Here is a 25,617-nt window from a genome sequence, read left to right on the forward strand (position 1 = left end):
CACCACAACTGCAAATGCCTACAAGGAGGCCAGCACCCCTGCACCTGCCAGCATCCCACCATGGCATGCACCCTGCCATGCTGCCACTGCTGCTGGCACATAAAAACAAGCATGAATCCCACTGCCACCACCCAAAAAAGTATTTTGGCTGGCACCATCCATCAGTGTGTTGTGACCAGCACCCTGGGAACACCTTAGCTCCTCCATTGTGGCAGGTTCCTAACCTTAAGGGGCCAGAGAACAAAGCCAGGGCCAATACCAGTTCCCTAGAGTTAAAGCACACAGTCCAAGAGTCATGAGCTGAGTCCTGGCCCCTAAAATCTTCCAGAAATGAAGCCAGTCAACTGACTGCACCTTATGCCAGAATCAAACCCCCAAGGACATCAAAGAGGATTTTTTTAAAAATCCAAAGGACAGTAACTTCAGAGACTGAAGAACAACACAGTCCACAAACATAAGAACCAGTGCAAGAACTCAAAAAGCCAGAATGTCTTCTTACCTCCAAATGACTACACTAGTTCCCCAACAATAATTCTTAACTAGTCCGAAATGGCTGAAATAACAGGAACAGAATTCAGAACATAGATAGGAACAAAAATATCAACATTCAGGAGAACGTCAAAACCCAGTCCAAGGACTCTAAGTATTACAATAAAACGATACAGAAGCTGATAGACAAAACGGCCATTATAAGAAGCAAACTGATCTGACAGAGCTGAAAAACCACACTACGAGAATTTCATAATGCAGTAGTAAGTATTAATTACAGAATTACCAAGCTGAGGAAAGAACCTCAGAGCTCAAAGACTGGCTCTCCAAAATAACTCAGTGAGACAAAAATAAAGAAAAAAGAATAAAGAAGAATAAACAAAACCTCCAAGAAATATGGAAGTACATAAAAAGACAAAATCTATGACTCACTGGCATCCCTGAGAGGGAAAGAAGCCAAGCAACTTGCAAAATGTATTCATATTTTCATATTATCCATGAAATTTGTCCAACCTGGCTAGAGAGGCCAACGTTCAAATTCAGGAAATGCAGAGAAACCCTGCGAAATACTACACAAGAAGAAGACCATCCCCCAAACACACAGTTATGAGATTCTCCGAGGTCGAAATAAAAGAAAAAATGTTAAAGGCAGCCAGGGAGAAGAGGCAGGTCATCCATAAAGAGAATCCCATCAGGTTAATAGCAAATCTGTTGGCAGAAACCCTAAAAGCCAGAAGAGATTGGGGGGCTATATTCAGCATTCTTAAAGAAGAGAATTTACAACTAAGAATTTCACATCCAGCCGAACTAAGCTTCATAAGTGAAGAAGAAATAAGATATTTTTCAGACAACCAAATGCTAAGGGAATTCATTACCATCAGACCTGCCTTACAAGAGGTGCTGCAGAAAGTGCTAAATATGGAAAGGAAAGACTATTACTGGCCACTACAAAAACACACTTAAGTACATAGACCGGTGATACTAAAAAGCAACCACATAAACAAGTCTGTATAACCAGCTAACAACATGATGACAGGATCAAATCTGCACACACCAAATACTAACTTTGAATATAAATGGACTAAATGTCCCATTAAAAGGCACAGAGTGGCAAGCTGGGTAAAGAAGCAAACCCCGGCCGGGCGCGGTGGCTCAAGCCTGTAATCCCAGCACTTTGGGAGGCCGAGACGGGCGGATCACGAGGTCAGGAGATCGAGACCATCCTGCTAACACAGTGAAACCCTGTCTCTACTAAAAAAACACAAAAAACTAGCCGGGCGTGGTGGCGGGTGCCTGTAGTCCCAGCACTCGGGAGGCTGAGGCAGGAGAATGGCGTAAACCCGGGAGGCGGAGCTTGCAGTGAGCTGAGATCCGGCCACTGCACTCCAGCCTGGGTGACAGAGCGAGACTCTGTCTCAAAAAAAAAAAAAAAAAAAAAAAAAGAAGCAAACCCCAATGGTATGCTGTCTTCAAGAGACTCATCTCACATGAAACGACACAGATAGGCTCAAAGTAAAGGGATGGAGAAAAATCTACCAAGCAAATGGAAACCATCAAAAAGCAGGGGTTGCTATTCTAATTTCAGACAAAACAGACTTTGAACAAATAACAATTTAAAAAAAGACAAAGAAGGGTATTACATAACAGTAAAAAGCTCAATTGAACAAGAAGACTTAACTATCCTAGATACATATGCACCCAACACAAGTGCAACCAGATTCATAAAGCAAGTTCTTAGAAACCTATGAAGAGAGTCAGGCCAGGTGCGATAGCTCACGCCTATAATCCCAGCACTCTGGGAAGCCAAGGTGGGCAGATCGTTTTGAGAGGAGGAGTTCAAAACCAGACTGGCCAACATGGAGAAACCCCATCTCTACCAAAGAATACAAAAATTAGCCAGACATGATGGTGTGCACCTGTAGTCCCAGCTACTCACGTGGCTGACGTGGGAGTATCACTTGAACCCAGGAGGCGGAGACTACAGTAAGCTGAGATCATGCCACTGCACTCCTGCCTGCACGACAGAGTGAGACCCTGTCTCAAAAAAAAAAAAAAAAAAGAGAGAGAGAGACTGAGATAACCACACAATAACAGTGGGAGATTTCAACAGCCCCCTGACAGTATTAAAGAGATCACTGAGTTCAAGGCCAGCCTGGCCAATATGGTAAAACCCCATCTCTATTAAAAATACAAAAATTAGCCAGGCATGGTAGTGGGTGCCTGTAGTCCCAACTACTTAGGAGGCTGAGGCAGGAGAATCGCTTGAACTCAGGAGGTGGAGGTTTCAGTGAGCCAAGATCAGGCCACTACACTCCAACCTGGGTGACAAAGCAAGACTCCATCTCCAAAAGAAAAAGAGATCGTTGAGGCAGAAATCTAACAAAGATATTCAGGACCTGAGCACAACACTTGACCAAATGGACCTTATAGATATCTACAAAACTCTCCACCCCAAAGTAACAGAATATACATTCTTCTCATCTGCACATGGCACATACTCTAAAATCAACTACACAATCAGCCATAAAACAATCCTTGGCATATTCAAACAAAACAAAACAAAACAAAACAAAAAAACAAAAATCAAACCAACCATACTTTCAGATCACAATGCAATACAAATAGGAATCAATGCTAAGAAAATCACTCAAAACCATACAGTTACATGGAAATTAAACAACCTGCTCCTGAATGGCTTCCAGGTAAATAATGAAATTAAGGCAGAAATCAAGAAATTCTTTGAAACTAATGAGGAAAAAGATACAACATACCAGAATCTGTGGGACACAGCCAAAGCAGTGTTAAGAGGGAAGTTTATAGTTTTAAACACCCATATCAAAAAGTCTCAAATTAACAACCTAACATCAAACTAGAACTAGAGAAACAAGAGCAAACCAACTCCAAAGCTAGTAGAAGACATGAAATAACCAAAATCAGAGCTGAACTGATAAAAACTGAGAAACAAAAAACACACAAGAAATCAATTAATCCAGGAACTGGTCCTTTGAAAGAAGTAGTAAGATAGAGCACTAGCTATACTAATGAAAAAGAGAGAGAATACCCAAATAAACACAATCAGAAATGACACCGGGGACATTACCACTGGCCCCACAGAAATACAAAAAAACCCCTCAGAGACTATGATGAACACCTCTATACACACAAGCTAGAAAATCTGGAAGAAATGGATAAATATCTGGAAACATACAACCTCCCAAGATTGAATCAGGAAAACACTGAATCCCCGACTAGACCAATGACAAGTTTTTAAAAGGAATTAGTAATAAAAACCTACCAACCAGAAAAAGGCTAGGACCGGACACATTCATAGCTGAATTCTACCAGATGTTATAAAGAAGAACTGGTACCATTTCTGCTGAAACTATTCCAAAAGACTGAGGAGGAGGAACTCCTCCGTAACTTATTCTACAAGGCCAGCATCATCCTGATGCCAAAACCTGGCAGAGACACAACAACAACAACAACAAAATCTTCAGGCCAATATTCTTGATAAACATAGATGCAAAAATACTCAACAAAACACTAGCAAACCAAATCCAGCAGTGCATCAAAAAGCTAATCCACCATAATAAAGCTATCCCTGGGATGCAAGGTTGGTTCAACATACACAAACCATTAATTGTGATTCACCACATAAACAGAACTAAAAACAAAAACCACAGGATGATCTCAACAGATGCAGAAAAGGCTTTCAATAAAATTCAACATCCTTTCATGGCAAAAACCCTCAACAAATAAGGCACTGAAGGAATATACTTCAAAATAATAATAGCCATCTGTAACAAAAACCCAGAGCCAACATCATACTGAATAGGCAAAACTGGAAGCATTCCCCTTGAAAACCAGAACAAGACAAAGATGTCCTTTGTCACCATTCCTATTCACAATAGTACTAGAAGTCCTAGCCGAGCAATCAGGCAAGAGAAAAAAAAATGACATTCAAGTAGGAAGACAGGAAGTCAAACTATCCCTGTTTGCAGAAGATATGATTCTATACCTAGAAATCCCCATAGTCTCTCCCCAAAGCTCCTTGATCTGATAAACAACTTCAGCAGTTTCAGGATACAAAATCAGTAGCATTCCTATACACCAACAATATCCAAGCTAAGAGCCAAATCAAGTATGCAATCCCATTCACAATAGCCACAAAAGAATAAAATACCTAGGAATACAGCTAACTAAGGAGGTGAAAGACTTCTACAATAACAATTTAAAAACAATGCTAAAAGAAATCAGAGATGACACAAACAAATGGAAAAACATTCCATGCTCATGGACAAAAAGAATCAATATCGTTAAAATGGCCATACTGCCCACAGCAGCATACAGATTCAATGCTATTCCTATCAAACTACCAATGACATTCTTCACAGAATTAGAAAAAAACTATCTAAAAATTCATATGAAAACAAAAAAGAGCCTGAATCGCCAAGGCAATTCTAAGAAAAAGAACAAACCTGGAGGAATCACATTATCCTACTTCAAACTACACTACAAGGCTACAGTAACCAAAACAACATGGTATCAGTACAAAAACAGATACATGGACCAATGGAACAGATAGAGAGCCCAGAAATAATGCTGCACACCTACAACAATCTGATCATCAACAAAACTGACAAAAACAAGCAATGGGGAAAGGACTCCCAATTCAGTGGTGCTGGGATATATTTGGCTAGCTATATGCAGAAGATTGAAACTGGACTCATTCCTTACACCATATATAAAAATCAACTCAGGATGAATTAAAGACTTAAACGTAAAACCTAAAAGCGTAAAAAACACTAGAAGATAACATAGGAAATATCAATCTGGACAGAGAAACAGGCAAAGATTTCATGATGAAGATGTCAAAAGCAACTGCAATAAAAACAAAAATGACACAGGGGATCTAATTAAACTAAAGCTTCTGCACAGCAAAAGCAACCATCAACAGAGTAAACAGACAACCTACAGAATGGGAGAAAATATGCATCAAAGAAAGGTCTGATATCCAGAATCTACAAGGAATTAAACAAATTTACAAGCAAAAAACAACTCCATACAAGAGGGCAAAGGATATGAACAGACACTTCAAAAGAAGACATACACATGGCCAATGCATGTGAAAAAATGCTCATCACCACTAATCATTAGAGAAATGCAAACCAAAATCACAAGATAACATCTCACATCAGTCAGAAAAAGCCAAAAGATTACAGATGCTGGCAAGGTTGTGGATAAAAAGGAAAGCTTATATACCACTAAGGGGAATGTAAATTAGTTCAGCCATTGTGGAAAGCAGTTTGGTGATTTTTCAAAGAACTTAAAACAGAATTAGCATTCAACCCAACAATCCCATTATCTGGTATATATCCAGAGGAATATAAATCGCTCTGCCTTAAAGATACATGCACACGTATGTTCACTGCAGCACTATTAACAATAGCAAAGACACAGAATTAACCTAAACGCCTATCAACAGTACACTAGATAAAGAAAATGTGGTACATATACACCATGGAATACTATGCAGCCATAAAAATGAATGAGATCATGTCTTTTGCAGCAACATGGATGAAACTAGAGGCCATTATCCTAAGCAAACTAATTCATGTACAGAACACCAAAATACCACATGTTCTAACTTATAAGTGGGAGCTAAACATTCAGTACATATGAACACAAAGAAGGAAACAACAGACACCAGGGTGTACTTGAGGGTGGAGGGTGAAAGGAAGGTGAGGATGGGAAAACCACCTATTAGGTAATGTCACGTGACAAAGTAATCAGTACACCAAACCGCTGCAACATGCAATGTATCCATATAACAAATCTACACATGTACCTTTCAACCTAAAAGTTATTTTTAAAAATTAATTTAAAAATTAAAAATAAAATGCTCTAAATTAGATTGTGGTAACAGCTGCACAACCCTGTGCAAACCGTGTGTACTAAAAATCAATTGCTTTAAATGGGTGAACTGTATAATATATGAATTATATCTCAATAAAGTCCATTAAAAAAATACTGGATATCTTAACCCTTTATCCTATCCTTAGTTAGCTGTGGATAGTTCTAATAAGCCAGTATCTTTCCCCTCTACTTTTTATATTTCCCTGATTTTCCATATAATTCTGGTAAGGTACAGCAGGTAAAAGACCTTGATGGACCTTAATGGGCAACTCTCCTCTTATTCCTGTATTTATCCCAGTGGATGCTGGTTTCCAAGAAAGCACTTTCTGGAAAAAAAAATTACTACAAATATAAATAGGTCTAGAGGAAGGAACATATTCATGAGACTAAGTTGAGTTTCTGTGAAAGATCTAAAATTATCTTAGTAGGTTTTGGTAGTCAACAAAGAGAAAAAACATGAGTTCTACTTCATCTGTACAAACAAAGCAGTCACATATAAAAACATATGGAATGAAACAGGAGAATATAATAACTTTATAAATGACAACTGGCACCTATTCTAGCCAGTAACAATTTCAGAAGACTCACGATTTTAGTCTTGGCGACCTGACAGAGTACAAACAAGTATGTGTTCTACTTGTATCTCCAAATCCGGATCAATAACAACCAGATAGATTCTAATGTCACTAAAACTAACAAGGAAATAAAACCAGGGTTCAACCCAATCATAGATTGTTCTCTCTGACTTGCAAATTCCCACTTCACACAACTAAGAGGGTAGAAAATTGTTGAGATTTGAGGGAAAGACTGATACCAGTAATAAGAAAAATTTCCCCAATTTCTTAGATCATTCCCAATTGTATTGAGTAGATTTGTTTTTCATATTTTTACCTGAAAAACATATATGCATTCCTTGGAAGCAAGTAGGTAGCCTGAACTCATCATTATCACCATAACAATAATGAATTATACTTAAATGGCACCTCTGACGTATAAAACTGGTTTATACAAAGATGTTATCTCAGACTTAATCCTCCTGTCTACTGGATAATTATTTCAGTCAGAACTGTGAATATAGTACACCTTCTGGAAAAACACCAGTTGAAAGGTCTGAGCATGTTTCCAAACAATATAAATATCCATCTCTAAGATCTGATAACTGTTTGTTTGTTTGTTTTTTGATTTAGTAGAAAGTGTCATCTTACAGTACCCTGGAGTCAGTCTAATGGCCCAAACTATTGTACTACAAAACCACAATAGGTATGAAAACTGTCATGAAACCAACATCTGAAAATAATTTAGGTACAAAAGAAACTCTATCTGGGGAGCCATGAGGCAATGCCAGAAAAAGACAACCATACTGAATGCATGTGGGATGTGTTGCCATATGTGGACACATATCCATGCACACTTGTTTTTTAAACTTAATTATAAATTTCTTAGTTATAATTAAAGAGAAAAACATAACAGTTTAGTATTCAACCAATTGCCAACACATATGAGACAAACATTTTTGATGGTTGTGTCAAGACACAGAAAAAAATACAAAAATTATATATATATAAAACATATATGTCACACATATTTATATATTATATGTATATTCCAGGAAAATATAAGAGTATACTAATTAGGAAGTAAAACTGGGAAAGAACTAAATGAGGCAGTTGATGATGGCAAAAAAAAATTAAAAAACAAATTAATGGTCTATTTTACTAGATGCCGCCTATCAAACATTGAAATTAATGCCAAAACTAAGTACACACAGGAAAACACATAAATTTAGGATCCAAATTTGTGAATTCTGAGGTAGGCACCAAAACAATGTCATTTTATAAGTGTAGACTTAAATATCCTCCTAAGCCTAGCTCTACACTCTCACTTAAGTTTTGAATCAAAAGAATTTTTCTTTTTAAAAATTAATAGTATCAATTTTTTTCCTGATTAGAAAGTAACATACTTTATGACAATTTTTAAAAATAAAAAACAGAAGAAAATCACCTGTAATACTACTACCCAGAAATAATCAGTATTAACCTCTTGTGCCATTTCTACCTAGGCTTTTGTCTATGCACATGGAACTCTTTTCATCTTTTTATTTTGCTGCATTTCTCTTCATAGCACTTATCACTTGAAATTACATTCTATATTTATTTGCTTGTTGATTATATGCTTCCCTACCAGCACAGAAGCTCCTTGAGGGATCTTTGTCTGTCTTTTCACCACTATAAGTTCTGTTTCTAGAACAATGCTGGCAATCACAGACATTCCATAAGTATTTGTTGAATATATATACATATATTTTCATTAGGATCATATAATTCTTAATTTCAAATCCAACTTTTTTCTTAACTTTATATCACAGACACTTTCCCTTACCTTCAGATATTCTTTGAAAATTATATTTTTAGAAAGACTGCATATGGATATGTCACAATTTACTCAAGCATCCCCTACTATTGGGTATTTAAGGCTATTTCCAATTATTTTACAGTTCTAAATTATGCTGAGATATAAGTAAATCTTTATCTGTATTTTTTATCTGTATTTTTTTTAAATCATGTATTAGAAATTAATTTACCTCTCGGGTGGGAAAGCTTTTCCTTCCATCATCTGGAAACACTGATCCCTTTTTTTTACTCACAGTTTTAAAGGATGCTAGCCGGTGACGTGCCTGTTTCACAGTTTGACTAAGCTGCCAGGGAAAGGGGGAAAAAAGCAAACAAAAGCAGGGTAAGTTTTAATACCAAATGCGCCAAGTGTGCCAACAGGAAAACAGGTCCCTATTATTTAAAAAATGCCAGATCTAAGACAAAAAGATTACTTGCAAAGGAGACTTTGATCTGCTGATAGTGTGGTACAATATTATTGTCATTATTCTAGAGATTGTACTTCGTAACTTGGTTTAAGGGTGGTTACTCAAACAGTTCTTTAAGAAATTATGTATACTTTATATAAAGCATGTACACAAAAATATGAGAACCTGAAGTCTGAATTAATACACTTGGAGATCACTGACCAGACACATTCCTTACCTTCTATCCACCTTTTTCAATAAAGAGTTATTTCTTCAAGTGCTCCATATATGCTTAATTGCTTTCATCACTGCTTGCTAGGAGACTCTATTCCTAGTTTCCTTAAAGTCCTTTTATCCCCAATTTACATGACTCCCTTCTCCACCCTCAACATTTGAAGACTATATATAGCTATTTAAAGTCTTTTCTTGAATCTCCCTTCCTCTTCCTCCAAGAAGCCTTCCTAAACTAACTTAGAACATAAATTCAAACATCTCAAAAGAACCAATTTGTTTCAACTACTTTAACTAACACCTAATAAATGACTACTAATATTAAATGTTAATTTCGTGTTCATTCCTTATGTCTAGTAATTTCAGTATGCAGCTATTTTTATTTATTTTTCAGAGAGGCACAGCCTATTTTATATCTCACAAATTTGCAAAGAATATCTCATTAGGGAAACAAAGAAATAAAATATATATCATTTTTAAGATAAGCACTGTAGGCCGGGCACAGTAGCTCACACCTGTAATCCTAGCACTTTGGGAGGCCGAGGCGGGTGGATCACCTGAGGTCAGGAGTTCAAGACCGAGACTAGCCTGGCCAATGTGGTGAAACCCCATCTCTACTAAAAATACAAAACTTAGCCAGGCGTGGTGGCGCGCACCTGTAATCCCAGCTACTCAGGAGGCTGAGGCAAGAGAATTGCTTGAACCCAGGAGGCAGAGGCTGCAGTGAGATGAGAACATGCCACTGCACTCCAGCCTGCATGACAGAGAGTCCATCTCAAAAATAAATAAATAAATAAAAATACAAATAAAAAAATAAAGATAAGCACTGTATCACGTGGAGGAAAAGTATATCTTGTACTAGTCAGTAAAATTATGGCAAAGCCAAGACCACTACTAACCCATTCACTGAAAGTTTAATAACATCAATTCTCCCTTGAAGAGAAATGATGACTATGACTTCTCCACAGAAAATGCCAAAAAAATTTGCCATGGTGGCACACGTCTGTAGTCTGTAACTCAAGAGGCTGAGGTGCGAGAGGTGGAAGGATTGCTCGAGCCTGGAGATCAAGGCAGAAGTGAGCTGAGATTGCACCATTACACTCTAACCTGGATGACAGAGCAAGACTCTGTCTAAAAATAAAATAAAATAAATTTTATGGCTTTTGCTAATAATTACCTAAGGATGAAAACACTCTACTAGCCCAGAGTTTTTACAGCACATCACCTCTGTTTATACTTGTTTCTACAGGTCTATACCTCTATCCAGAGAAATCAACTTGAAATATACTACTCTTTGTTTTGCCAAGAGGAAGGCTTGTAGATTTGGTCAGCTGCCGAGTGGCCAAAGGGAACCAAGATAGAGTTGCTCACAATGCAAGAGATATGTGTAGCTGAAATTACCAAAAAAAAATAGCCCCATGACTATGCCTGTTTTATTCATTGCCACTTAAGGTAGGTGTTATTGCCCTGCACCATGTGACCAAGGATTTAAAAATCCCCATTTTAATAAATTTGAAATAGGGGTTTGGAATTTTCATTTCCCATCAAATCCAAACCTCTATTAGAGTCACATTGATTATAGCCCTTAAGCAGGATATTTCAACTGGTTCAGCAGCTAGAATATACATTATTTTTCTTCCGTTTCTCTACAGTTACCATAACCCTTCACCAAGCCTCAATCTTGGAAAGGCTTTTTCCATGACATGCTTTGAGGACTGTCATAGGGTGAATAATGGCCACCCAAAGATACCAAGTGTTAATCCCTAGAACCTGTAAATATTACTTTATTAAAAAAATGGCCTTTGCAAATGTGATTAAGTTAAGGATCTTGAGATCTTAAGGACGTTGAGAAGATAACCCTGGATTATCCATATGGGTCCTAACGAGAGAAGTAGAGGGAGATTCAACATACAGAAGAGAAGGTGATGTGAAAATGCCATGCAGAGATTTATGTGATGTAGCCGCAAGAAAAGGAATGCCAGCAGAGTTGGAAATTGTCAATCCAAAGCTGGAATTGTCAAAAAACAAACTTTCCCCTAGAACCTGAGGATGGAGCACAGCCCTGATGACACCTTCATTTTGGTTTAGTGAAGCTGATTCTGGACTTCTGGCCTCCAGAACTGAGAGATAATAAATTTCTGTAATTGTTTAAGTCATTAACTTTGAACTAACGTGCAGCAGTCACCAGAAACTAATACAAAGACTAAAGTTAATGTTAACAAGCAATTTAGCAAAAACATAGAACCCAGAGGGATATTATAAATTAAATTATGTAATAATTAAAATGAACAAGTAGATAAGCACATTTCTCTTCAAGACGATGGTGGTCATTACATATATGTGTAACTGTGTGAATGTCTGTGGTATATATATACACATTTGTATGTATACTTACATATATATGTTTAAATGTACATATGCATATGTGCATGTGTTATATGTATGTCAACATTCAAAACATAAAATTTGACCAAAGTCTTTTCTATCTAGAACCTTAGGCACACTATTGATTCTTTTGTAGTTGTTACTGTTATTAACAAAGACTACCATTAAATCTCTGACTAAGGCTTAGATTCCCTGATGGAGATGAATTACTCATAATTAGATAAACAGAATACCTAGCAAATGAAAAATCAATATAACTCCAGATAAAACAAAAAGCCATACATAGAAGGAAAAGTAATCATAGTTTACTTATGGATCAGTTGTGATTAATGTTTATGTAGTCATAACAACATAAATGCTTAACATAGATCTCAGCAAAATTATAATATAACTACAAAGAGAGGACAAGGGTGGAAAGAGTGCATGTGTAGTGGTGGCAGCAGATAGAAAGAGGAATAAATCCTCATCCTTCCTAGTGGGAAATCAATAAAAATGTCTAATTTTGTTTTAATTAAGAAGAAATACTACTAGCATGTTACTTAGAAATATGAGTATTAACACCAAAATATAAAAGAATTCAAATAGTTGTTTTTGAGGAAGAAGAAATGAGGAAATGGGCCATACTGCCCAAGGTAATTTACAGATTCAATGCCACCCCCATCAAGCTACCAATGACCTTCTTCACAGAATAGGAAAAAACTACTTTAAAGTTCATATGGAACCAAAAAAGAGCCCACATTGCCAAGACAATCCTAAGTCAAAAGAACAAAGCTGGAGGCATCATGCTACATGACTTCAAACTATACTACAAGGCTACAGTAACCAAAACAGCATGGTACTGGTACCAAAACAGAGATATAGATCAATGGAACAGAACAGAGCCCTCAAAATAATACCACACATGTACAGCCATCTGATCTTTGACAAACCTGACAAAAACAAGAAATGGGGAAAGGATTCCATATTTAATAAATGGTGCTGGGAAAATTGGCTAGCCATTAGTAGAAAGCTGAAACTGGATCCTTTCCTTACTCCTTATACAAAAATTCATTCAAGATGGATTAGAGACTTAAATGTTAGACCCAAAACCATAAAAACCCTAGAAGAAAACCTAGGCAATACCATTCAGGACTTAGGCATGGGCAAGGACTTCATGACTAAAACACTAAAAGCAATGGCAACAAAAGCCAAAATAGACAAATGGGATCTAATTAAACTAAAGGGCTTCTGCACAGCAAAAGAAACTACCATCAGAGTGAACAGGCAGCCTACAGAATAGGAGAAAATTTTTGCAATCTACCCATCTGACAAAGGGCTAACATCCAGAATCTACAAATAACTTAAACAAATTCACAAGAAAAAAATCAAACAACCCCATCAAAAAGTGGGCAAAGGATATGAACAGACACTTCTCAAAAGAAGACATTTATACAGCCGACACATGAAAAAATACTCATCATCACTGCTCATCAGAGAAATGTAAATCAAAACCACAGTGAGATACCATCTCACACCAGTTACAATGGCGATCATTAAAAAGTCAGGAAACAACAGGTGCTGGAGAGGATGTGGAGAAATAGGAATACTTTTACACTGTTGGTGGGATTGTAAACTAGTTCAACCATTGTGGAAGACAGTGTGGCAATTCCTCAAGGATCTAGAACTAGAAATACCATTTGACCCGGCGATCCCATCACTGGGTATATACCCAAAGGATTATAAATCATGCTACTATAAAGACACATGTACACATACATTTACTGTGGCACTATTCACAATAGCAAAGACTTGGAACCAACCCAAATGTCTGTCAATGATAGACTGGATTAAGAAAATGTGACACATATACACCAAGAAATACTATGCAGCCATAAAAAAGGACAAGTTCATGTCCTTTGTAGGGACATGGATGAAGCTGGAAACCATATTCTGAGTGAACCATCTCAAGGACAGAAAACCAAACACCACATGTTCTCACTCATAGTTGGGAATTGAAAAATGAGAACACTTGGACACAGGGCGGGGAACTTCACACACTGGGGCCTGTCATGGGGTGGAGCAGTGGAGGAGGGATAGCATTAGGAGAAATACCTGAGGTAAATGAGAAGTTAATGGGTCCAGCACACCAACATGGCACATGTATACATATGTAACAAACATGTACGTTGTGCACATGTACCCTAAAACTTAAAGTTAAAAAAAAAAAAAAAAAGAATAGAATTCCTTGGAGAGAGAAAGATAGGACCAGATGATATCCTTTTCTAACATTTAATAAAAGTGTAAATAAATTCAAACCTATGGAAAACTTCAAACATATACAGAAGTAAACAGAACACTACAATGAACCACCATGGAGAGATATGGATACCTCACTTCAGCATTATCAACTCCTAGCCAATCTTGTTTCATCCGTAACTCCCTTCTTTACCTCATTCTTTTATCATTTAAGTGTATTCCGGACATCAAACAGTTTCATGCATAAATATTTCAATATGTCAGATGAATTTTTAAAACTCTTCCAACTCCAAGATCCCATGTTTCTATAACACCAACACAAGAAAACTGAGAAGTGTACTAACATTCAGAAAGTGAATTATGTGTACCATTTACCCAACCAGTTCTAGATAAACTAAGGGAGTTCGTGCCTGAACTGTCTCATTGTCTAGTTTTATGGTGACATCCAGTGGGTAAAAACTGCAACAGACGTGGTAAGATCAAAAAGCATCTATTGTCATGGAGTCATATGGTCAAAGTTTACAGGCTCAAAGTCACTGAACGTTCTTCAGTAGTTCATATCCTTTCCAGAAAAAAAAAAAAAAAAAGTGCAGGGGTGTTATAAAAGCTTTTAAAAATCTTGTGACATTTGAGGTTTTTCATAACCTGATTTCTTCCTCCCTATCCAACCCCATTTTTGGTTATTCTCCATTAGAAACTATCAATTGGAAAGTTTCCATCACTTATTCCCAAATACACCAAGCTCACTGCAGATTCTAGGCTTTTCGTTTGTTTGTTTTTTAAGAAAAAATTATCTTGACCAGGTGACGTGGCTCACGCCTGTAATCCCAGCACTTTGACAGGCCAAGGCAGGCGGATCCCTTGAGCTCAGGAATTCGAGACCAGCCTGGCCAACATAGTGAAACCCCATCTCTACTAAAAATACAAAAATTAGCCAGGCATGTTGGCAGGCATGGCAGGCACCTACTCCAGCTACTCGCGAGGCTGAGGCAGAAGAATCAGGAGATTCTCTTGAACCCAGGAGGAGGAGGTTGCAGTAAGCCAGGACTGCACCACTGCACTCCAGCCTGGGCAACAGAGTGAGACTCCATCTCTAAGAAAAACAATTATCTTGAATTTACCAACTCAAAATGTGTAGTTCAATTCTATCTCTCCCATGAATTCTTCCCCTACTGTTTTCTTAAAATTTTCTGAACTCCCATAGCACAACTTTATTGCAAAACACAGAAAATTTCTCTATATTATTATATAATATAATGAGTGGTCTATTAGTTTTGTATTTCTACCTGAAAATATAAACCCATGGAGGGTCCTATTTCACATTTCCTTAGTATCGCTACAATCCATAACAAACAGCATATGCAAATACTGCTGACTGATGAGTTCTATTTATGTATTACACAGGTGAAGTTAAATCATCACAACCGTGGGACTAATAGCTACAAGCACCACGAAAGCAAGGACTGTGTCTGTCTTAAATCAATGTTCTATTCCTTGTACTTTATGCAGTGCCTGGCTCAATAAATATTTGCTAACAAATAAAAATGATTATTACAAACTGAACAATGACAAGAAAGAGTCAAATAGTTGTGGACAAAGAAAAAAATGTTAACAGTATTTCAACATGATAATGTATGCTTCTAAAGCTTTTCCTATTTATATTAATAGCACAATTAAATTATGACCAAGTATGTTAAGCAGTGATACAGCTTTTATTTTCACATACTCATAATTTTCCATATTTTCTCTCTTCCTCTCATTATTTCTAGGAATACATTTTAAATAAGATGAAGAACAATTACTGAAGCAGAGGTGAAGACTGTATCAACTGGACAAAAGCTCAGGTATACCAAGGTGGGGGCTAAATGGACAGAGTCAAGCAATTTGAATGGATGAATCTACTCACAGTGGTTAATTTTTAAATATTAGGTACATAAAATGAGTCATTAAATAAAAATTACATTTTTCCAAAAACTCTGGATATGTTAAGAATTTACTATATTATTCTTTAACCTACAACTATAGATTCATTTATTGTGATAATCAGATTAAAAAATAAGAAAAATGAGACAAAAAGAAATAATAAATGAAATGCCACCTATGTGTACTGAATTTCTTTGCAACAAAGCTAAGAATTATTTCTCTCTGTATACTACAAACTAATAGTAGCTTACCTAGAATGTAATTTCAATATAACTGGGAAAATCCATGTTCTTGACCTAAAGTGCTTTCTAATAAGTTTTTAATTCTAACACTTTGGCACCTTTCTTTAGATAATTTTAGAGTGTCTTACCAAACACAAATAGATGTAAATTTAAAATTTTTAAAAAGCATTATTCCACTATTCCCCACTTTACAAAGCTAAAAAAAATAAGAGGTGATTATAAAAAGTGAAGCTGAGTGTGACAACTCTTAATCCCTACCTCATACCCGAGATGTCATATTTATAGTTTAGGGGATGGGGAAAATATCATAGACATAAAATAAAATGAACAGGTACTTACAGCCTGGGCTTGTTGTTGGAATAATTCGTTCTGATTCTCTTCATCCTCTATTCCATCCCCAGGCATCAGGGAAGGAGGTAACCTAGAACTTCCAATAGCAACATTCAAATTGTTTGGAAAAACACTTGTCCTTTTGGAAGTTAAGTGTGCTGCTGAAGACTGCATGGCTATAGAGCCTTCTTTTTCCGCCTACACAAAGGAAGAAAGGAGGATAGTAACATTCTACCCCAATCCAGAGCAATCAAATAATGCCTCTAAAGCAGTTCAAGAGATTTTAAATTGGGGTGGGGGGCAGGGGAGAGGCTTTAGCTGGCAGAGGAATGAACATTTACCAGGCACCTCCCATGTGCTAATAATTTAGGTTATCTCATCTAACTCTCACACAGTCCTATGAGAGAAGTATCATATCCTTATTTTATGAATGAAGAAACTACAATCAGTGAAGTTAAGTAATTAGCCGAAAGTCAATAGCTATTAAGTGGCAAAGCCAGAATTCAAACTCAAGTCTGAACCCAAACTTCTGACATTGCTTTTAACTACTCGGTAAAAGCAAAAAATTGAGTCAGAACACAGGAATAAAACATTATTTCTCTACAAAAAAAGTCTACTAGTTAATCAGATTATATTAGGCATATAATCAAAGGAAAGTAATTCTGTTACTGCCTAATAGCTTATCTCATAACATACATATTTTCCATTCAATCTTTAATCAGGCTCACTTTTGAACTTACTCTTTCATAAGACTTCTGAAGCTGTTGCTTTTTTCTCAACCTAATTTGTTGATTTACTCGGTATTTAACTTGCTTCTGAAAATGTTTCAAAGCTTCTTGTTTTCTTCTTAGCTGTTCCTTTAGTTCTTCTTCAATCAAATATGCTGATGTCTTTAAAGACAAAAGATAGAAAATGAACTTAAATGTCAGCAGTTTTGTCCATTAGGGCTGTTTTAAACACAGAACAGTCAGGATAAGGATACAATTCTGAAAAAAAATAATTCCATTCTGTACAAAAAAATTGGAATGTATGAGTACTCAAATCAAATCTTAAATTTTTTATTGAACTGGACCTAACGATGTCTCATTAAATCTTAATGAACCAAATAAAACCTATCATATGTTACACATTTTCTAAAATGGAGTAAATAGTCAAGACACACCAGGTTACTTACCACTCACCAAGTATGTCATATTGTAAAATGTCTTCATATTCGGCATTATGCTCCATTTTTAAGCTAGCATGCCCTTCCTTTCATCTCCACCTAGTAAAGGCCTACTCAGTTTTCACAACGATTTAATACCCACTCCCCAGTACCTTCCACAACACTTTCTTCCTCTAAGCCCTCTTATGCTATAACACTTCTCATTTCACCAATGTTAACTGAGTATAGTACTTCTTGACTTCCCTACTACGTTATGAACTCTTTGAGGACAGGATATGTATTCAATTCTCCTTTATTTCCCCTACGGCATGTAGTAGAGAGCCTTGACTTAAGGGTAATCAATATATATTTATATAATTGCTGAATTCCAAAACATATTCTAAACCAGGGGTGTCCAATCTTTTGGCTTCCCTGGGCCATGTTGGAAGAACTGTCACACAAAATACATTAACACTAACAGTAGCTGATAAGCTAAAACACAAAAATAAACTTTAAAAATCACAAAAAAAATGCATAGTGTTTTAAGAAAATTTATTAATTTACGTTGGGTCGCATTCAAAGCCATCCTGGGCCACATGTGGCCCATGGCCACATGTTGGACAAGCTTGTTCTAAATAATCTGGAACACTTTATCCCATTTGAGATCTTGATCTGCATTTATCTCCTCTAAGTGCTTTGAATAATAATTATCATAGTCATCCTCATTAACAGCACTTATCATTATTATGGATCTATTACGTGACAAGTATTTTAACTACATTGTAGCACTCTATTCTCAAAACCACCTTTGGTAGTAGGTATTCTTATCTCTTATGTTACAGATGAGGAAACTGGGGTTCAAGAGGATACAGTAATTTTAATATAGCTAACTAGTAGCAGAACTAGAAGTTTCTGACTCCAACAATTATGTTCCTCTCTACACTGCTTTACTCTAGACTGCTTATGTCTCTCTTTCACTAGGAATTTTCAAATTAAATAAAATCATCATCATATCTCCTACCTATTCCTTCTAACTCAGTGATTCCGACTTCTAACTCTGGAGGGTGCCTCTGATCATTTTACAGGCTGTCATTAAATTCTCAAAATCAAATGCATTCAAATTTCAATTTAAGTTAAAATTTCCAAGGTGTCTATCCCATAAACTATTCTAGTGGAGTGTACAACTGTCAAAGAACAATTAGGTAGAATAATTCCAGTGGAGAGATATATACATAATGAAGCCTGAACAACTGACTCAGCTTAACTCAAGTCCCAGACAAGTTTAAGCCATTCAGCCTCTTTCTTTTACCACCATTTTCTGTGCTCCTCTTTTACTCTACAAGATTACAAGTCAGGTCATAAAGAAACTTCCACCTGGGTTCTCAGAGTGCTCATTCTGAAGGAAGTCAGCACCATGTAAAAATTCATACTACTCTGAGATTACCATGCTGTGAGGAAGCCCAAGTTAGTCAAATAGAGATGCCCATGCGAAAAGAGAACTGTATCTAGCCAGCACCCAGACATTCTAGTTATCCTAGCCCAAGTGTCAGCTATATGAATAAGAAAGCCATCTTGGACATTACAGCCCAGCAGATGCCACATGACTGGGACAGCTTGATTATTTTCTAGCTCCAACCAATACCCAGAAAATAGTCAAGGTGACTCAGACATGTCCAGTTATTTGAGTCCCAGCTAAGGCCCTAGACACTATGGAGCAGAGACAAGCCATTACCACTGTACCCTGCTCAAATTCCTGATACATAGTATTATTTGCTTTATACCACTAAGTTCTGGGGTGGCTGGTTACACAGCAAAAGCTAACCAGAACAAATTATAAAACAATGCAATCCCATATATGATGATAGAACAGCAGTGTCTTTTGATGCTAATTTATTAATAATTATTGGAGGGAGGTAGTCTAAAGCTATGACACTTTGAGGAATCCTGATGGCCTCCTGAAATTTTGGGGAGAAAAATGAGTAGAAGTTCCCCTTTAGAACAGACATGATCTAAGGGCCAAGCTTTAGAAGTAACTATTCAGCATTTATTTTGAGCTGAGAGAACTATATCCGTTAATAAGGGTGGATACCCAGACTAGACATGCTAAAGCTATAAGGAGTTCTATTAGATGCTTGATCAAACTTCCTTTGGCTGGAATTGATCAGAAATTTTTAAATCAGGAAAAGAGTTATGTTTATCCATGTTCCAAGACTTTAATATTTTGAGTTAATGTGTGTGAATACGATATTCAATACTTCTTAACATAGAAAAAGTTTGATACACTACTGATACTATACAGATGTAACTTGAGCAATTTAAAAAGGTGTCAACAACTTAAATACCAAAATATCTTTATACCAAATCTTACCGAGACTTGTGGGGTGTTTCTTGCATTCATCCCTTCTCATTCCACTTTTTTTTTTTTTTTCCCAGAGATGGAGTCTCATTCTGTTTCCCAGGCTAGAGTGCAGTAGCATGATCATAGCTCACTGCAGCCTAAAACTCGTGGCTCAAGCACTTCAACCACCCTTTTTCAAGGTTTTTCTTCTCTATTTCTTACCCCTAACAAAGTTTTGATGCTATACTCCATGCTTAAATTGTTATAATTATATTCTAATTTATCCCCAGGATCCAATCACTCCCTATCCTTCAAAACCTTTGAAGCAATTAATTTAATCAAAACACTGGTTGATCATGACATTCACCTGTAAACATTTTGAAAAGTCAATCCCTTCTCCAAAATTTCCTATGGTACTCCACCATCCCTATTTTCCATAATCCTGTCAATGACCATTCTACTAAACTTTCCACTCCAATCAATCTAATCTACCCTTAGAATCCTCAACCTTGCTTTTTACTCTCCTCATTCTCCTTAATAGGAGAATCATTCCCTTCCCTTCTCCGATCAAATTATTCATTTACACTTTCCTGGGTCACATCAACCCAATGTCATAGCTTCTTGATTAAGCATTATATTCTTAGAACTTATACAGATATACCACCTAGACTCTTAAAATCCTTTTTGGAAATAGGCAGGGTAGGAATAAATCAATGAATACACATACATATGTGCAAACATAAATAAAATGAATGAATATAGTATATTGCATTGCTTTAACATTTAAACATGTCTCATTTCTCCTCTGAGATCAAGTACACTGAGGGAACACACCTTATCCTTTTTTCATCCATGTTCAGCACCTTGTCTCACATACAGATGACATTTTGTGCCTTTCATAAATACTTCATGAGTGTCTATATTAGGCAGTATTTAAGATAAAAGTGGGAATGTGATGATAAATGAGATTTGTTCTCTATGCTCAAGGAGCTCACACTGCATCAGGAAAAGATACATAAACAATCTACCATAACACAATGTGGTAAGTGCCAAGTTAAATTTGAACAAATAGCTATGGGGCACAGTTTGGTGAAAGACTATCAGAAACCGTGGAATTTCTAGTTAGACTTTCTCAGATTACCAAAGTTCATCTCTTTCTCCTTTATTCTATTACTCCATTTTGCCTGAATCCTCATTACAAAATTTATCATAAACCTTAAGCAACCAATTAATGTTACTTAAAGTATGCCAACTATCATCCATACTAAGTTGCAGTGTCTGGAAGACGTAGATAGTGCCTATGTCTTGGGCATAGCAAGCAATCAAGAGTCTGACGTAAACTGATACACAGATATATATCTATATAACCTGTTCCATGTAGATTATGTTCTATATATTATAGTAGGTGAGTAATAAGCATTTGATTATGCCAACTAAAGCTGCAATCAAGTTTTGGCAAATACTTGTTTGTTCTATAATCCTGATGCAAGAACATAAACTATGTATGGTAGAATAGAAACAGCATCCTCGGACTGTTCATCTTTAAGCACCCAGGATTAGAGAAGGCTAACAAAAAGGGTGGTGGGGAACCCCACCATATTTGGATCAAACTGACACTCACATGTGCTGGGATTTCCGAACTACCTGGTGAGGCAGGTTCCACCCATGCCCCAACTGGTACCATAGCCTGGTTCCTCTCAGCCAGCACTGCCAACACGTCCTTGCTCTTCAGGGGGTTTAAAGCCAGGGGCAACCTTGTGGTATTTCGAGGTTTCTTTGGGGCCATACTTCCCAGCATCTGTGACTCCTGGTTAGAAGAAAGAAAAAGCTTAAAATCTTCAAACGACTGCATTAAAAGCTTAAAATCTTCAAACGACTGCATTAAAACCTCCTAACACATGAGCCACAGGCCCGTGAAAAGAAGAGAAGCCCTGGAGGCAGAAGCCTGGCACGGAGTGGAAACACAAGTATTCTAGAGAAAAACGAAGAAAAGAAGGGAAGAGAAATAGGCATAAAGAGGCAAGGAAAGGTTGTTAAGTTGCCTTCTAGAAGAAATGGCGATGAGAGCGAAGAGAAAGGATGGGAATGACAGAACGATGGCTGTGCCCCGCTGTGGGCGCAGTGAGGCGGGAAGGGAGGAATGACAGCAGCAGACCGGGGAAAGAGGGAGGGGCGGGGACCTGTGTCTGCAGCCGAGAGTCCCAATAATCGGTATCCGGTTATGGGAAGACGCGCTGAACGGCTGGGAGCCTCGGGCCAGATACAAGTCTGCTTCTGAGGCCCCGAGGTCCACTCCGGCTGAGATGGCACTGGCCGGGAATCGGCCCGCAATTCGCCACAGACTCAGTCTACTCGCTGTACTAAGGCAACCGCCTCAAGTAAACCGCCACTTTGGGCCGAACTGCTCCGTCCCGCCCCTTCGTAGCCTTGTGCCCGCCCCTTCCGGGCCCGCGTCCCCTCCCGAAGCTGGGAAGGCGTGAGAGGTGGGGTTTTGAGCGTCCGTGGTATCGCCACTTCCTCTTCCTGCCCGGCTGAGGGGGCGGGAACGTGTGGGTACGCGCGGTTGCTAGGTAATGCGCCATCTGAGGCGAGGTGGGAATGTAGTTGCTGGACCAGCGCCGAGACCTCCTAAATCCCTCCGGAAAGGGACGCGTTGGGCCTGTGATCTGGCAGACTGGGCGGGCCAGGAGTCCCAGCAGAGGGAACCACGGCAAAAGAATGAAAGAGGGAGGCGAGCCTCGCACGGCTTCCTGGAGAAACAAATTAAGCTAACAAATTTTTCGGATCCTCTGTGCAGCTCATTTTACAACGCTGTTTCGTACGTGTTATTGTATTTGGACATCATGGCCTCTTAAGTGGTCTCCCTCTCTGCTGCAAGCTCTGCTGTAATCCAGAGACACTTGACTATCACTGTAGGATAATTTATTCATTCGGTTAACATACATTACTACGAGCTTTTTATATACCAGTGCTGTTCCAAGCACCGGAGATACGTAGCTATGAACGAAACAAATATCCCTGCTCAGGGAATTCACAATAGAGTGAGGGGAAATAAGCGAATAAACAATGAGTAAGTAAATGTCTGTGATGTGGAGTAAAAGCAAAGAAAGCGGATAGGGAGTGGAGCGGGCAGGGTGGGAATGGGAAGGATGAAATATTAGAATGTCCAGAGAAAGCTGCACTGCGATACTTTTCAGCAAAGACTTAAATGAGATAATAGAAGAGGCCACTGTGCTCTTCAATGGAGACTTTGTAAACATGTTCCAGATACAACAGCAAGTACAAACGCCCCAAGGTGGGAGCATTGGCTCGTTGAGAAAAAGTCAGGAGGATAGTGTGACCGGAGCAGAGTGAAAGGGGAAGAATGCTGAGACAGTAGGTCAAGCAGGCAGTCCAATCGAACATCGTCAGCCACCATAGGTGTTGAGATGAGAAGCCACTGGAGCAAGGTTTGGAGCAAAGGAACACCATAATGTGACTTAAAATTAAAAAAAAAAAAAAATCCGAATGCTGTAGTGAGAATAGACTGTAAAGACCAATTAGGTGGCTATTGCAATAATTTGGATAGGGGATTATGATGTCTTGGATCAAGGAGGTAGTGGTGGAGATGATGATACGTGGTTGAATTCTGTAGTTATTTGGGAGGCAAAACTTTCAGGATCTGTTGAAGGTTTGGATATGGATTGTGTGAGGGAGAGATGTCAAGGAAAACTAGGGGCTTCATCCTGAGCAGCTGTCAGGATGAAATTACTGAAATAGTGAAGATGGTGGAAGGAGTAGATTTGGAAAGGGGAAGATCAGAAGTTCAGTTTGGGGCAGATTAAGTTTTATTTATCTAATCAACATCCAAGAAGATAGTATGAGAAAAAGTGTCGGGAGCTGAGAGAAGAGTTCTGGGCTGCAAATACAAATTTAAGAGTTGTTAGCCTGTAGATTGAAAGCCGTGAGACTGGATGGACTCATCAAGGGGTTGAATCGAGACAGATGAAAGAATAAATCCTAAAACAGCCCCAGGGTATTTCACTATTACAGAGGCTGAGAAAAAGAGGAGGAGAATGCTAAGAGATTGAGAAGGATTAATCAGTAAACCAAGGAAGAAAATCACAAGGGTGTGATACCTTGAAATCCAGGTGAAAAAGAAATGTTCCATTGAGGACAGACCATCTGTGTTAAATCCTGCTGACAGATCAAATAAGGTAAGGACTGAAAATTGACTATTGGATTTGACCATGTGGAAGTCATTGATAACTTTTAAAAGAGCAGTGTCTTTAGAGCAGTTGGAGAGCAAAAGCCTGATGGGCTAGGCAAGAAAGAGTAGGAGAAGGAATTGGAGACAGCAATTTTAGACAATTCTTTCCATGAATTTTGTTGTGAAGGGACACAGTGAAAGAGGTGGCTGAATGTAGAGGTAGGATCATTGGAGAGTTATTTAAGATCATAGCATATATTTTTTATTGATGGAAATTAACCAGTAGACAGGAGAAAACTAATGATGCAGGAGAGATATGAGAGAATTTGGGGATCTACAGTCGTGTGTCACTTAAAGATGGGGATACATTTTGAGAAATGTTAGGTGATTTGTCTTTGTACAAACCTCATAGAGGAAATGGAACCTAGTGAACAAGTGGAGGGATTGGCCTTAGATAGCAGGAGGTATGGTTAATTATAATAATAGCAGAAAAGTTAGAATACCCAGGAAACTGATAATTAGGTAATGTGGTGGTAGGAGCTTATGGAAATTCTCTTCTGATTACTCTGTTTTCTCTGTAAAATAGTATTGTAGCCAACCTCCAAGATGGCCCCTAATGATCCCCACCTTTGTGTAGTCCCCTCTCCCACATTATACCTAGGTTGGTCTGCATGACCAACAGAATATGGCAGAAGGGGTGGTGTATTACTACAGAGGTTAGGTTATAAGAGACATGCTGATATGCACTTGTTTGCTCTCCTTCTCCCCTTTCCTCCCTCCTTCCCTCTCTCTCAGATCTCTTGCTCTGAGAGAAGCCATGTACATAATTAGCAGTTCTATAAAGAGGATCACATGGCAAGAAACTGAAACATTCTGACAGCAGCCCTGTGCATGAACTTGGAAGTAGACTCTCCAGCCCTAATCAAGTCTTCACAGACTGTGCTCTCAGCCAACAATTGACTGCAACCTCATAAGAGACCCTGAGCCAGACCGCCCAACCAGAAACTATGTGAGATAATGTTTGTTGTATTAAGATGCTAAATTTGAGGGTCATTTGTTATACAATGGGAAGTAGAAGGTAAGGGACAGTGAAAAGTTGGTAGAGTCAATAAGTTGTAGGTCCCTGTGGTGGTCTAAGGTTTGTTAGAACAGGATACTCAAAGGAATGTGCTAAGATAAGAGGTGGTGGTCTGAGAGTAGGATGCTTGGAGCTGAGTGTATGGAGAGGCTGTGGTTATTGGTGCTGTCAAAGCCTATGGTATGACCAAAGGAGGGAAAGCTAAGGAAGGTTAAAGAACAAGATCACTGGAGAAGGGATAGAAACCGAGCACCAGAGCATTGATTGGATGATCCATGAGGATACCGAAATCACCAAAAAATATATCAAGAATGATGTTG

General features: G+C 38.0%; 1 protein-coding gene across 1 annotated transcript in view; it reads right to left on the bottom strand.

The window, feature by feature from the left end:
* CCDC15 (coiled-coil domain containing 15) overlaps window positions 1-22,459 on the bottom strand; it is an 84,775-nt gene extending 62,316 nt beyond the window's left edge. Inside the window, exons 1-5 of the mRNA XM_030917657.1 lie at window positions 22,211-22,459; window positions 21,652-21,837; window positions 17,289-17,438; window positions 16,558-16,746; window positions 8,987-9,100 (exon numbers count right to left, since the gene is read on the bottom strand). Of these exons, the coding sequence (XP_030773517.1) occupies window positions 8,987-9,100; window positions 16,558-16,746; window positions 17,289-17,438; window positions 21,652-21,828 (630 nt within the window). The 5' untranslated portion in view covers window positions 21,829-21,837; window positions 22,211-22,459. The remainder of the gene's footprint in view (window positions 1-8,986; window positions 9,101-16,557; window positions 16,747-17,288; window positions 17,439-21,651; window positions 21,838-22,210) is intronic.
* Between the last annotated feature and the right edge of the window lie 3,158 nt (window positions 22,460-25,617).

Source organism: Rhinopithecus roxellana, chromosome 15 (assembly GCF_007565055.1).
Source record: "Rhinopithecus roxellana isolate Shanxi Qingling chromosome 15, ASM756505v1, whole genome shotgun sequence".
Lineage (NCBI taxonomy): Eukaryota > Metazoa > Chordata > Mammalia > Primates > Cercopithecidae > Rhinopithecus > Rhinopithecus roxellana.